Below are 15,953 nucleotides of genomic sequence, written 5' to 3'. Positions count from 1 at the left end.
AAATCTGTAGAAAAATGCAGGTACAAATTCAACTAGCCAGTTAATATGTACATAAGGACATTTCGCTAAGTAACCTATAGATAAGTTTACGATTTTTAAACTGTAATCAAGCTTTTCTACAGGAAGTTATGTATCAGTGAGGACTACTGATCCTTACTTTCTGGTCATTTATTAAATGTTTTTACATTTTTAGTGATTTTTAAATGTTTGTAGTAACCAGCATATATATATATATATATATAAGTTAAAAATTGTACCTTGTAAAATATTAATTCAGTTATTAATCTCTTAAAACAGAGACGAGGTCCTCAGCGATCAGTTGATGTTATTGTTTCATCTGCATTCTTGTTGACTCTATCTGTGGTATTTATTTGCTGCGCACAGGTGAGATTATACTTGACACAATTTTTTTTTTTCTTGTTTTTAAAAAAAAAGTTTAAGTATTAATTTCCACCCATCTCCCTTATTTCTTACATTGTTCCCAAAAGTACACCAAGTTATTCCCTCTCCCTTGTCGGGCCCACTACATATAGCCTAATTGTACAATTTCTCAGTAATGTCACCTCAAGCTACTGGGTGCTGTTCTCTTTAATCAATAAAACCGTTCCTCTGTCTCTACGCAATTCTGTATCTCATCTGCAACATCTATATCCTGAAACATTAAGCTGCCAATCTTGTCCCTCCCTCAACCACGTTTCTGTAATAGTAATGAAGTCCCACGTGTTTCTACATGCTGAGTTCATCTGCCTTACTTGTCAAACCTCTAGCAATGAAGTAAATGCAATTTAATCCAAACCTCTTTCCTCAATCCCTGCCTGTCCTGTCATTGCTGTTATTGACCTGCATTGATTTCTAGTCTACCACCTACCGAAGTACTGCTTTGGATCCCATCGCCCTGCCAATCTGCTTTAAACTCTCCCTGGTAGCACTTGCAAACTTGCCTGCCAGGATAATGGTTCCTCCTCCAGATCAAGTGTAACCCTCCCTCTTGTACAGGTCACCTCTGCTGCAGAAGAGGGCCTGGTCCCACAAACATTTGAATCACTTCCCCCTGCAACAACTCCTACGCAACGCATTCATCTGTCCTATCTTCCTATTCCGATCCTCACGAGCATGTAGCACTGGGAGTAATCTAGAGATTCCTACCCTTGTAATCCTGCTTTATAAAATTATGTTCTAACTGAAATGCATTGGTGTACAGAGGGACATGTGCCATTGTATGCATTCACTGAAAGTTAATCTGTAGATTCTGCAAACAATTAGGGGCTTAAGGGGCTTGACAGGGTACATGTGGAATTATACTTTCTCCTAGCTGTGTGTGTAGGACCAGAGGTCAGAGTATCTAAATAAGGGGTAGTCCATTTATGACGGATGAAATTAAGAAAAACAAAATTCTGCATAATGAATTTTTGGAATTCACTATGAAGTAGGCTGTGGAGGCTCAGTCAATGAATATATTTGAGATCAAGAATAGTATGTTTTTAGATATTAAGGATTGTTGTGTCCATGTAGGATAATGACATCAATTTCAAGGACAGTCGTGATGTTATTGAATAATGGACCAGAAAAGATGTTCAGTGACTACATAATAAAATGGTACAGCAATTGAATGGGGAAGGACATGGCAAATGGAATATAATGAATAAAAATGAGGTTATCAAATTGTTGGAAGAAAACAAACGTAGAGTTATTTTTAATTTACCCGTTTTCTCTTTATTTTGCAGCTGCTTCATATCCATGAAACTTTCCTTGATTTTCACTACAATTGGGAGTTGGTGATCTGGTGTATCCCATTAACATTGTATCTATTGAGATTTGTCATGCTTGGATCTGAGACAAATAACAAATACAGCAATACCTCAATATTACTGACAGAGCAGGTAATCAACTAATTCATTTTCTGATATTTTATTTTTTTAAATGGGCATGAATTTCTTACCATAAAAGTAAAATGTTGTGAATGCTATGAATTTGAAATAAAAGCAGAACAATTTGTAAGTATCCCACATATTGGGCAGAGAGAAATGCAGTTGCTATTTCAGGCTCGTATCTAAAGAGAGACACAAACAGCAGGAGTAAAGAGCCTGTCCCACTTGGGCGTCATTTGTGCGTCACGCAGGTGGCGAGCAAAGATTTTGTGTATCCCAAAATCGTGGGACGCGAATGCGCGTCACTGCCTACGCCACCACGCCTCACCACACGCCATGCGCGCATCATGTGCGTGTCACGGGGGGGGGGGTCTGAAAAAGCGAGGGGTGGGGAGAGAGAAGTGTACCAGTCACCTAAAGTTAGAGAATTCAACATTCATACTGCGTGGTTGTAAGGTAAAAAAGCGGAATATGAAGTACTGTTCCTCCAATTTGCGTGTGAATGTGGGAGATCTAGAAGGTCTTGGCGGACCAAGAGTAAAGGGCCACTTACGTGTCCTTGGCACGCAAATTACGCGGCCTCGTGGTCACGTTGAGCCGTGATGGTCCTGCGAAGGTCGGGCGTTATTACATGCGTACGCACAGCCGTCTGGAACGCGTGACGTCATTTGAAGATGGACACAAAGCTGGAGTATCTCAGCGGGACCGACAGCATCTCTGGAGAGAAGCAATGGGTGACATTTCGTGTCGAGACTTCTTCAGTCTGAAAAGAAGGGTCTTGACCCCAAACGGCACCCATTGCTTCTCTCCAGAGATGCTGCCGGTCCAGCTGAGTTACCCAGCTTTTTGTGTCTATCTTCAATTTTCTTGGCCCTGCTCTGGGAGTAGAAGTGGGGGCGGATCCGGACCGCAATGGCCGTGAGCCCCAGGCCGAGTTCGGCGATCGTTTGCCTGCTTCTGCTGCTGTTGAAGGTGAGACGTTGCGTCGCGCCAGGGTCTTGGGCCTGTCCCACTTTGGCTGTCAGTTCCACGACAGGCCGTTGGCGCGTGAAGATTTCGTTCACTACAAAAATTTTGGAGTCCCGCGCGATGTCGCGCATAACTACATACCCCTCCACACTTCTAAGTTGGACCGGCCCCGCACGGCCATACGATGCCCGTACGCCTCAACGTGACCACGAGGTCGCGTAATTTGCATGCAAAGGACTCGGCGAAACGGTCCCGAATCTATGCTTGGTCTCACCGATGTACCGGAGTCCACATTGGGAATACTGGATGCAGTAGATAGAAACGTTGGAAATAGGTGCAGGAGTCGGCTATTCGGCCCTTTGAGCCAGCACCGCCATTCAATATGATCATGGCTGATCATCTAAAATCAGTACCCGGTTCTGGCTTTTTCCCCATATCCCTTGATTTCCTCAGCCCTAAGAGCTAAATCTAACTCTCTTGAAAACATCCAATGAATTGGACTCCACTGCCTTCTGTGGCAGAGAATTCCACAGATTCACAACTCTCTGAGGAGGTGCATGTGAAGCTTTCTGTGTTTCCTTTGGTGTTACCAGTGGCAAAATCAGACTAAAGTTACATGTTGATTTTCTCAATGCAAATTGTATTAAAATCGTATTCAAATTGTATTAAAATTGTTATGGCATATGTTGACAAAATGCAAACATCAACTTTCAGAGATTGGCTGTCTATTTACCAATGGTTCTTCCTTTCACTAGATTAATTTATATTTGAAGATGGAAAAGAAACCTAACAAAAAGGAAGAGCTAAACTTGGTGAATAATGTCTTGAAGCTGGCAACAAAGTTGCTGAAGGTATAAAGAAATTCCAAACTATATTTTGTGACAAAAAAGCATGGTTTAAAATGTTTTTACATTATAAATTGAATGTAGATAATTAATTGCATGTAATATTAAAAAAATTGATTCACCAGACTCATTCTCAATCTAAATTACCCACACATGATTCTGGAAACAAACTGGAGTCGATGTAGACAGCTGATCTTGCCAGACTATACGATCATGCGAGGCAGCAAAATTCAGACAAAGAGGAAGCATTAGGAGAACTATTGCTGAGGCAGTGTCTCCAGAATAATCCGTACATGATTTGACAAAATATAAAACTGGGCTGGAACAACTTCTTTGGTCTGGGGCGTCAAGTACATTAATAATGTTTAGACTCGGAGCCATTTGGAAAAATAATTCAATTGCATAAAATGCTTGGTGATAATTATAAGGGTTTAAGTAAATTAAAAACTCAAATTCCCTGTTGACAACTCAAGGGCACTTGCCTTTAAATAGTCTACAGCCTTGCATGAAAAATGGCTGCTGTTGAAGCTCATTTGTTCTGAGGGTCAAAATTTGAACACTACATTATTGTTGGAAACATTACTTAATGAAGTGCATCATTGGGAGTACTTGGGTAGATTAGGAAGCTGAAAAGTTAGAGTTGTAAAGAGCATTTGTATTTTCTGAAATGCATCATCAGCAATGAGACAATGTAATTGCTGCAATACCGCTGGTACTTGATAAATGAATGTTCAGTTGATAAATTTTCACAATAATGCAATTAATTCCGTACGGTAATTTTGCTCAATTATAGGTTTTTTCCCCCCTCTGGGTGGGGGGGGGGGGGGGGGAGACAGGAAGAATAGGTTCCCTTAATAATAGCAATCAAATCTATTTCTTTAGTATTCTATATAGAAGTTGTAAAATACTGCAGTTTTCCTGTAGTAATATTATGTCGAAAATGGCAAATGAAATCACAGGTGTGACTTTGTCAATAAGATTGATATCTGATCTGTGTACTTTGTTGACACAAGCCTTTAAATGGACCATAGTAAGCTATTTAGTGGATTCCTTTTGAGACGATCAGACCTTGTAGTTAACCGCAGTGGTTACACAGACTTCTTTGAATGCTGTCTACTTCCTTTTCTTTGCAATCTATATAAATTGTTGTAAATGTTAAATTGCAATATGTATGTTGTTTAGTACTCTTATGGAAATAAACCGTTATCAGTTATAATAGAATTTAACTCCTGTAAAAATGTTGCCTATGTTACATCAGGCAGAGATAATATAATGAAGGGAATGAAAAAAAATGGTTAAGGATGTGGTTAAAAGATCAGAATCAAGACCATGTGTTGCCAAATTTAATGATCTGTGAAAGAAGAGATTGTTGCAGCTGGCCTTGGGGGTAAAACCATGTGAAAGGGAGTGATGAATCTTATGAAAGTGCTGACACATTCAAAGCAGCCATGGTTAGTTTGAATTGTTGAGCAACGTGCAGGCCTGTATAATGTCTTTATTTGGGGGGGGGGGGGGGGGAGAGCAAGTGTAGACATCACAGCAGCCTTTCCAAAGGAACTGAAGCAAATCACAGAGAAACGTGGCTAATCTCCTAAATGAGTAATTGATGTGGTTGAGACAAAGCTTCCTTTGTAAGTGAATGATTTCATGCACATTAATTTTGAACCCAAGATGTTGGAATCCAGAGTTCATAGCATTGATGGCTGAGTAAGGGCAGCTGGGACCCAAGATAACAATGTAAGGGCAGTCAATGAGTTGGGGGCACAAGGCAGAATAGTGGCAAGTGTTGTTGTCCAAAGCAACAAAGAAGATTGAATGTACTTGGGAGGATCAAGTGACAACGAGAAATTGCTTCAAAACTTTGGTAAAAATACACTTTTGTAACTATGATACAATGGGATATTAACGATTTAGACGTGGGTTAACTTGCATAATACAGAGATTATCCTAATATTACCATTGGAATTTCAGATCACCCCAACCATTACACTAATCAATAATTAAATATATTGCCTTAAGGAATGATAGCAAGAAAGAAGAAATGTTTATAGAATTAAGACATACAGTAGAAAGAAAATACCTAAAACAGAGTAGTCATTTTAGTGGCATTGCTGGTTTATTTCAAAAATATTTTGTAATGCTTAAAGTGAATTTCTCTTTAGGAACTGGACACCCCTTTCAGACTATATGGACTGACTATGAATCCACTGCTGTACAACATCACCCAGGTGGTGATCCTTTCAGCTGTGTCTGGTGTTATTAGTGACCTTTTAGGCTTTAACTTAAAGGTGAGTTTCTTGTATCAGATCCAGATAAGAGTGTAGTTATTTCCTATGAATGTATTTTATTGTTAATATCATCTTCCTTAGTGGTGAATTTTGTTTATGTGGCTAATTGTATTACATTTTTCTACATATTTAGCAGAATATTTTGTAATTCATCAGTAATTTAAGTTTAGTATAATTTGCTGAATTATGATCAATATATAAGATATGTATCTAGTGCACCCATCTGATTTTTGCTGCTGTACCTGTTTCATTTGATTTCCCCCTGAAGAGGTTAATGCAGAAAGGCTGGATAATTTAATACTGAGGTGTTGTCACATGTTGATGGTTGGACTTCATTAGCAGTTGCCCAAGATTCCCTGGCCTGTTCACACAATGGTGCATGTTGCAAAAAAAACCGGATTAACTGCAAAAACAACATTTTGCAATCAATGAGACAGGCAGCCAAGTCTAGAAATGACTTCTAATTTATTTTTGTTGTGCTAAATCATTGTGACTTGTAATATTAACAAAATAGTACCCGTTTAAAAAAAAAAGTAAACTTGGCTGCGAAAGTGAAACAAAATTAGACATTTCTACACCTAAAAACCAATGTTAAATTAGACTGATTACGTTCCTGGGGCACTGGACTTTATTTGAATGCAGCTGCCAACCTTGGTTGCATAAAAATCAAGAAATGGAGTTGGACCTAAAGGAACATCCACATAACAGCCAGACGTCATCACACTTTGGCTAATAGGGGGGGGGGGTGAAGGGTCTGCGGGGAAGAGTTCAGTTAAATTGACAGAGAAGACCTAATTTGAGATATATTCCTTGAGGGAGCACGTGTACCTTTTGGTGACTTTCCGGAGCTGGTTAGAATGGGCTTCACGATGAGAAACTCTGCTCATGCCTGGAAAAAAATCAAGATCTTGCAAGGTGTGTTGTGAATTACATGCCAATACAATTACTATCCCGTCCCCCTACAGACTGATTGTAGGGGGATGGGAAAGAAAACTGGGAGAGAAGAGGAGCAGGCAGAGCATGGTCGGTAAAAGGTGAACATAAGCGAGGGGGTCATTTCATAGGTAGATTGTTGGACACAGGCCTGAGATACAAGTGTGAGTCCGAGAGGATAAATTGTGAATTGGTAAGGATAGAAGAGTTGCAAATTATGTATCCATTGTAAACAGTACAAGTAGAGGGGGAGGTGGGAAAAACGGTGCAAGGTCAGTCGGGTTTCTGGGGGGGGAAGAAAGGGGAGTTTCTTGGGAGAGGAAAGGGAAGCAGGCTGTTGTTGCTAAGATACTGAAAATGGAAGGTACAGTGTGTACTGAAAATGGAAGGTACAGTGTTCATACTGTTGAGTTGTAAGCTGGCTCTAGTTAGCTTGAAGAGGCAAGGACAGAAATGTCAGAATGGGAAGGGGAGTTATAATGGTTAACAACTGGGAGATCCGGTAGGCCGTGGCGGATTAAGTGCAAGTGTTTGGAAAAGTAGTCGTTGAGTCTATGCTTGGTTTGGCAAATGTACATGACCCACCAGATGCAGTAAATGAGGTTAGACGAGGTCCTGTGAATTTCTGTCTCACCAGGAAGGACTGCTGTGGTACCTGGATGAAGCAAGGGAGGAGGATTAGGAACGTGTTGCATCTCCTGAAGTTGCAGGGGACGCCAAGCATTAATTCCTTCCTTTATCCTTGATTGGTCCTTTCTTTTCCTTGGTTACCCTCTTGTTTTTAGTGTGCATAAAAAAAAAGTTGTGATTTTCTCTAATCCAACTCGCCGATGGCATGTGACTAAATGCTGGGAAAATGCTTGCCCTTTGTTGGGGCGCTCTGTGGACTTTGGATGTATTTGGCAGCTTGCAGTCCATTTTGAAATTACTCAGTCATGTTGTACAATGTCAGTAGAATATTCCTTTAAACAGATATAAATGCAGCAAAGTAAAGCATTGTGCTCCGAGTTATACTGTGACTGTTCTATGAAGGTCTTGCGTTGTATTTTTTCAGCTATGATTTTATGACAGTAAGGAACGAAATGTGTTTGTGTAAACCGTGCCATAATTTGGTGCAAATTTGTTAGTGGTGAATTGTCAGACTTCCCTAAGTGCATTTGCACCCAGGTCTAATTACAGTGAGTGTAATTTCAGTGTAACATATTCCAAAACAAAACAATTCATATCATGCGATCTAATATCTAGACCGCTTTATCTTCCTTTCTTTGAAATATAGATTTATTATTTCATGAATGATCGAATACATTTCTGTAATTATTATGCAATTAAACAGATTTCTGTCAAAATAAGTTTTAAATTTCCTATTTGTATTTTCATTAGGATTTGAGGTTCATGTTCAAGTAATGAGATGCATCTTTTGAGTATAAATTTATATTTGGCATATGAGATAGCTTTAGAGGAAAGGTTGCAAAATAATCTTCAGCGGTGGCCATCGGTCAATTTTAAGTTTTTAATTTAATGTACACAATATTGTTATTAAGATCCCAGTTACTCACACTAATTAGTTCATGATAAGGCTCATACATGAATTTCTCTAGTATAAACTTAATGAATAGATCAAAAGAGAAAACCAGTGCACTGATTTATTTGCTGCTAATATTAGAATTCTATCCCACAATGCAATATGAAACCAATAGAGAAAGAAATATTATAAAAACTAAGTACTGTAAATGTATGGAATCTTTTACAACTTTAAACACACCAAGATGATGTGCCTGAGCATTAAGGAAATTTTGAAATATATGTTTTTTTTTAACAGCTGTGGAAGATAAAGTCCTGATATGGCGTGAATATCATTGAAACGCATCAACCCAGGGAAATCAGGCACAGATGATTATTCCATCTCTAATATATGGAATTGCTTACATTTGGAAAAAAAATGTGCAATGTATATTTTTATTTTAATGTGTTTCACATTTTAATGTTGTGTTTCATTGTTTTTGCACTTATTTTAGTTATCAAATTATTTTGATTTCTAGGTATTACTCTGCATTCAATTTTTTATTAAGTATGTAGAACAAAAACGTTTTGATATATTATCTTTACAGCAATAAAGCTTTTTACCTCCCTTCATGGAAGGTGTTTTGATAGAAACAACTTTAAAACTAGAAAGAAATGTATTTATTCAAATGATGGACCGTTATCAAAGCTGCCAACCATGCTTCCACACTTCTAATGGACGTTTTAGTATGGAATTGATATCTAGCTAGCTATGAGATTAGTAGTCATGTTTGCCTATTCTAATTTAGATAGAGTGGTATGTTTGAAAATGGTTAAAGTGCATTTTGATATGTAAAATAATATTATTGCAGATTTAAGGACATATACTAAAAGTGGTGGTACTTTCATTGTATGCTTTTGGATACATTGAAATCTTGTGGTTTGAGTGCAGTAGATTCGGTCAGGTAATGGCAGTATGTATACATAGTAATGTTAACAGTTACAAAGCAAACATTTTATCTGGTAAACGATGTTAAACTGATTTATGGTTGGAATTTAGAATTGATATCAAGGTTTCTTTCCAACAGGACATATAACTGGCATCTGTCTTTGAAGGAATAAGCATTCTGTGACTGACAAATTAAAAATGTTCCCCATAATTGTATCTGAAATTTATCATTTTCTATTTACCTGTATGTTGTTTATTTATATTATGCAGATACTTTTATGGCACGGTCGAAATAGGGACCGGTTACTAATTCAAGTTGTGTAGTCAATATTTTATATCTGATGCAAGGTAATGAATGTATTGGAACTGAACTTGCATTTTTCCAATCAAATTCATTTTGTATAATCTTTATGAAAATGAAGAATTCAGATGTACTGAACTGAAGAATATTTTTGTGCTATTTGTGGAATAAACCAGATGTTCCAGAGCACTTCATCCCTCTAATAGTCTCCTCTGTGCAGGTATACTGAGGTATTAAGGTCAGGCGTGTCTTTGGAGAACATCCGGGTATCTCTCTAACTGGCACCACCTGGTAAAGGAATTGTTTTGTACACCAAGTACCCTGTCCATTGGAGTGTAATGTGAAGAGATCTGGGGGAATGTTTTTTTTTAATGATGTACTCATAGCTTAAAAAATGTAAGTAAATTCTGCACCACCTTTATGTACAATAGCAGAACTTTCATAACTGAATGGTTCTTTGACTTCTACCTTGTATCAAACATGCCTTTTAACATTTTTTCTCAACCGGCATCCTGTCATTGTGAAACACTTCTTGAATAGACATACTGTCGGAATTCCATCTTTGAAGAGCTAGACTGCTGAAGCCAATGGGTCCTGTTGGTGGAGTGAAGGGATTGGGTAAGTTGCAAGAATGTAGAACAGAAGAGTAAAGGCAGAATGGAGAATAGGATTGGATTTGTAGGTATGGAGAAAGGGCAAGGCCATGAAGATATTTTATAGCTGAGATCTGGGAATTAGAGTCATAGAGTGATACAGTGTGGAAACGTGGGATGTGTTGGCCCACACCAGCCAACACGTCCCAGCTACTCTAGTCCCACCTGCCCACTTTTGGACCATATCCCTCCAAACCTGTCCTATCCATGTACCTGTCTAACTGTTTCTTAAACATTGGGATAGTCCCAGCATCACCTACCTCCTCTGGCAGCTTGTTCCAGTCACCCACCACCCTTTGTGTAAAAAAGTTACCCTTCAGATTCCTATTAAACCTTTCACCATAAACCTATGTCCTCTGGTCCTCGATTCACCTACTCTGGGCAAGAGACTCTGTGCATCTACCCAATCTATTCCTCCCATGATTGTATACACTTCTGTAAGATCACCCCTCATCCTCCTGCACTCCAGGGAATAGAGTCCCACCCTACTCAAACTTTCCCTGGAGCTCAGAGGCTCTAGTCCTGGCAACATCTTTGTAAATCTTCTCTGTACCCTTTCCAGTTTGACAACATCTTTCCTATAACATGGTGCCCAGAACTGAACACAATACTCTAAATGCAGCCTCACCAACGTCTTATACAACTGCAACATGACCTTCCAACTTCTATACTGTAGGGCTGTAAATATTATAGATAAGTGGGACTCTAGTGCCTAACTGTGTTTGTTGGGGACAGGGTTGTAGGGAATATACAACAGATATGGATAATCTGAAGTCAATAAAGTGTGTAGAATGGAGGTATATTAACAGACATATGGAAGTTAATTCCATGGAGCTAATTTTAATACATAACATGTTTAGGTTGGGTTTGGGAAAATAGGAATACTACCAATTTACTTACAAGGTCACCTCCAAGACGTATCGTTTTCACTTGGAAATAAGTACATAATTGTTGTTGGGTCAAAATCCTACAACACAATAATTGTCTATATCTGCAACTCAATACAACCTAAGCTTACCTATCTCCACTGTCGTGTACCAGGCATACTTCAGACTACTGTTCGAGCAATTTGAAGCCGATCTGTTACATGGGTCTAACAAGTTTTTCACAAATTTGTTTTTGAGATTTGGGCGCCACCTGCAAGGTGTGCATTTGTTGCCTATCACTAATTTACTTTGAAAAATGGTGGTGAGCCACCTTGTTGAATTGCTGCAGTCCTTGTGGTGAAGGTACTGTCTCCCACAATGTTATTGGATGCAGAATTTGATGTTGGACTTAGACCAATGCCCATGGAGTTTCAACCCAAATAATTTTTTTGACTTGATCCAAGAATCTGCACTAATGTTTTTTTTGTATGAGCTGGTTCCAATGCATCTTAAGAAGGATTCTGCTCTTAAACTCCTGCAGATATGCCAGATTTCTTTCCAATCCCATTCTGCTTTAATGCTGCAGCAGTCAAAGCTGTATAATATCTCTACTTGTAGGATCTTGCATATCCTTATTTTTAATTGTTTCATCTTTTGCACCTCTGCTTTTAACTTCTTAAATACTGTGCTCTGGGATTTACTCACTACATGGAACTGCTTAATGAATCTCTTTTTTTTTTTTTTTTTTTTTTATTTTATTTTTATTAGAAGTACAGTAAATTAATGAATCTCTTTGATTAAACTATTGCCTATCTTTCTAGCTTGTGAGTTGACTTTTCACTTTCTTTAGTAACATTTCTGTTAAGTATCATAGTACATTTAACCATATTAAAGACAATGTATAAATGTAAGATATTACAAAAAGCAAGGATAGCTACAAGACCAAGGAAACCTGGATTAAACAGGGCCAATAAAAACTTGAGGAGCCTCATTAATGAATTTCATGAGCACCATGAAGCCATCTGCATCTCGTCAACCAAGCAATGAGTGCAGTCAGATGGTGAATTGCCTTGATTGATGATCTCTGGGCATTGAAGCCCATAAGAAGCTTTGAAAAGGTTGTCCCAGCAGAAGAGAGAGAATCTGGATATTGGCTGAAGGCCGGCAATGGGTAAGGAGTGATTGCATGAGAAGTCCAGTTTCAAATTCTTTATATTATAAGTCATTGATTAGCCACAACTCACACCTTCAAGTGATATAGCTCTACTGGCAAGAGTCTATATTGGTGTCCAATCTCCACACTGCTGTACACGTGAATCACTGGATAACCAATACAAGACTGTGGCAATGTCGCAGTCTGCAGCATGCTGTTATTTCGGGCTTGTGAAAAGATATGGCAAAATATTATTTATTTTAATTCATGTATAAAGCAGCACATGGAGTATTGTGTTCAGTTTTGGTCACTGAGCTATAGAAAAATGCCATTAAGCTGGAAGAAATGCAGAGATTTATGAGGAGGTTGCCAGCTCTCGAGAGGTTGGGCAGGGTAGGACATTGGGACACAGGAGGCTGAGAGATGACCTTATCAAGGTGTATAAAATCATGAAATAGATGGGGTGAACTCTTAGTCTTTTTCCCTCGGATAGGGGAATCAAGAATTAGAGGGCATAAGTTTGTGAGAGGGGAAACATCTTAACACAGGGTGGTATGGAATAAGCTCACAGAGGGAGTAATTGAGGCAGCTACAATGACAACATTGAAAAGACATTTAGACATCTAGGTGGATAACAGAGATTTTGCAAGATATTGGCCAGACAAGGGCAAATGGGAGTAGTTAGAATAGGCTGGCACGGACAGGTTGTGTCAGAGGATATGTCTCTGTGCTGTCTGACTATGTACAAGATGTGAGTGCAGCTAATGCCAACTTATTGCCCTTGATTGCCCAGAAATGGCTGTGAGCTATTGTCTACAAACTGCAGTCCATGTAGTGAAATGAAGTCGTATGAGGCAGTATTTAGAGTTTGGGCAATGATGCAGGAATGATAATAAAAATCAGTGTGCTGTTTGACTTGGATCAACAAGCACTGTTCATGCTTGTCAAGTTGCTTTTCAGTAGCTGTTGTACTTGTTGTAGCTGAGATATACGGTTGTAGAAAGAAAATATTTAGAGGAGGTTCTTAATCAGCTGAGAAAGTGGGCTGAGGAATGGTTTATGGAGTTTAATGCAGATAAGTACGAGGTGTTGCAATTTGAGAGCAGGACCAGTGAATGGTCCTGAGCATTCATAGTGAATGGTAGGGCCCTGGGGAGTGTTGTAGAGTAAATGGATCTTGGAGTAGAGGTACATAGATCCCTGAAAGTGGTGTCACAGATAAATTGGATGGTCTAGAAGGGTTTTGGTACATTGGCTTTCATCAGTCAGGGTATTGAGTATAGCAGTTACGTTGCATTGTAAAGATGTTGGTGAGGTAGCACTTGACCGAAAAGTTAGTGTTGAGAGAGTCTACAGAAGGACTTGGCCATTTTGGGAGAGTGGGCAAAGAAGCGGCAAATCAAATACAGTGTAGCAATATGTACGGTCATGTACTCTGGTAGAAGGGATAAAGGTGTAAACTGTTTTCTGAATGGAGAGAGGACTCAGTAATCAGAGATGCCCAGGGACTTGGGAGTTCTGGTGCAGGATTTCGATACGGTTAATTTGCAGGTTGTTGGTGGTAGAGAAGGCAAATGCAACGTTGGCATTCATTTCAAGAGGACTAGAATATAAAATAAGGATGTAATGTTTTATAAGGTGCTGGTCAGACCACATTTGGAATATTGTGAGCAGTTTTGGGAAGGATGTGCGGAAGTTGGAGAGGGCCCAGTGTAGGTTTACGAGAATGATCCCGGGGATGATTGGGATAATGTATGAGGAGCATTGACAGCTCTGGGTCTGTACTGCTGGAGTTTAGGATGCGGAGGGATCTCATTGAAACCTAGTTTCCAGTGGTGGGAGAGTCTAGGGCCAGAGGGCACAGCCTCTGAATAAAAGGACGTACTTTTAGATGGAGATGAGATGGGAATTCTTTAGTCAGAGGGTGATGAATCTGTGGAATTCATCATTGCAAACAGCTGTGTTGGACGTCATTGAGTATTTTTGTAGTGGAGCTTGGTAGGTTCTTGATTAGTGAGGGTTATGTGGATAAGGCAGGAAAATGGGCTTGAGAAGGAAAAATAGATACGCCAAGATCGAATGGTGGAGCAGACTTGATGGTGTGAAAGACCTAAGACTACTGTCTTATTACTTATTACTAGATGCTGCAAGGGAGAGGAAACAGTTGCCTTTTTGATAAGGGAGGATGTAACAACAGTGCGTGGAGATGATATTCCTGAGGGATTGCCCAGTAAAACTATATGGATAGAAATTAAACCAAGAAGGGTATGATTGATGGAACATTGTTATAACCCTCCCTTCCCCTAACCAGTCAGTGGGAATTAGAGGAGTAGGGTGCAGGGAGATTGCAGAAAGCTATAAGAGTAACGGGGTAGTATTAGTGGTAGATTTTAACTTCCCTCGTATTGACTGGGTCACCCAGAAATTAAATTAGATTAGATTAGATTCCTTTATTGTCATTCAGACCTTTCGGTCGGAACAAAATTTTGTTTCCCTGCAGTCATACATATAATAAAAAATGACAAAAACACACAACACAAATTTAACATCCACCACAGTTCACCAAACACCTCCTCACTGTGGTGGAAGGCAAAATCTTAAAGTCTCTGTCTCTTCCCTCTTTGTTCTCCCTCTACGCCGAGGCGATCCAGGCTCCAGATGTGACCCCACCGGGTGATGGTAAATCCCGCGGCTCAACCGTGCTCCGCAAACGGGCCGCCACAGCTCCGAGGCCGAGTCGGGTCTCCGCTGCTGCCGCCGCCGCCGCCACAGCTCTGAGGCCGAGTCGGGTCTCCGCTGCCGCTGCCACAGCTCCGGGGCCGAGTCGGGTCTCCGCTACCACGTCGGGTCTCCGCTGCTGCCGCCACAGCTCCGAGGCCGCCAGCTCCGCCATTAGGCCTCGGCAGAGACGGGGACGGGGAATACGACAGAAAAAAAGTCGCATCCCCCGAAGGAAGAGACCAAAACATGTTTCTCCCACCCCACCCACACACAACTTAATAAAACAAAATTAGCTAAAACATGACAAAGGAACAAAAAGAAAGAAAAAAAAAACAGACGGACTGCAGGTGGGCCGCAGGTGTTAAGCCAGCGACGCCAATGGCTTGGATATGGTAGAATTTGGTGAATGTGTCCAAGAAGGTTTTGTTAAATAAACACTGGACAACCTCTGTGAAGCAGGGGAGGGCAAATGTCAGTGGGTTAAATTATTTTAAAACTCCAACTGTTTATTTAAAAGATATTTGTATATGTACATGGATTGGAAAGGTTTAGAGGAATATGGGCTAAATACAGGCAAATGGACCAGATGGGCACTTTGGATGGCATAGATGAGTTGGACCTGGATGTGCTGTTTTACTGAGCATATGTGTGTTTTGTAGGTTGAACTAGCATTTGATTTATTTGTCTGAGGTGGTAGTGAGCTGCTTTCTCAAATCATCAGTCCTTAAGGTGTAGGTCTACCTACGACGCTATTGGAAAAAGTATTACAGGATTTTGACCAAGCAACGGTGAATAAATTGTGATATATTGCCAAATCAGCAGTGTGGCTTGGAGGGCAACTTCCAGATGGTGGTGAAAGATAAATTATTTTTACAAACATTAATTAGAATTCATCGATAAAATATAT

The 15,953-nt window shown here is 39.8% G+C and overlaps 1 protein-coding gene across 11 annotated transcripts in view; it reads left to right on the top strand.

Moving 5' to 3' along the window:
* phtf2 (putative homeodomain transcription factor 2) overlaps nt 1-9,845 on the top strand; it is a 95,897-nt gene extending 86,052 nt beyond the window's left edge. For all 11 annotated transcript variants that reach the window (XM_033039846.1, XM_033039842.1, XM_033039843.1 and 8 more), the window contains 5 exons: nt 298-384; nt 1,725-1,880; nt 3,593-3,688; nt 5,845-5,970; nt 8,723-9,845. In XM_033039846.1, coding sequence (XP_032895737.1) covers nt 298-384; nt 1,725-1,880; nt 3,593-3,688; nt 5,845-5,970; nt 8,723-8,743 — 486 coding nt within the window. In that variant the 3' untranslated portion in view covers nt 8,744-9,845. The remainder of the gene's footprint in view (nt 1-297; nt 385-1,724; nt 1,881-3,592; nt 3,689-5,844; nt 5,971-8,722) is intronic.
* The last annotated feature ends 6,108 nt before the right edge of the window (nt 9,846-15,953 follow it).

This window comes from Amblyraja radiata, chromosome 21, assembly GCF_010909765.2.
Source record: "Amblyraja radiata isolate CabotCenter1 chromosome 21, sAmbRad1.1.pri, whole genome shotgun sequence".
NCBI lineage: Eukaryota > Metazoa > Chordata > Chondrichthyes > Rajiformes > Rajidae > Amblyraja > Amblyraja radiata.
Note: the sequence above shows the minus strand (reverse complement) of the source record. Positions and strands in the feature narration are given on the sequence as shown.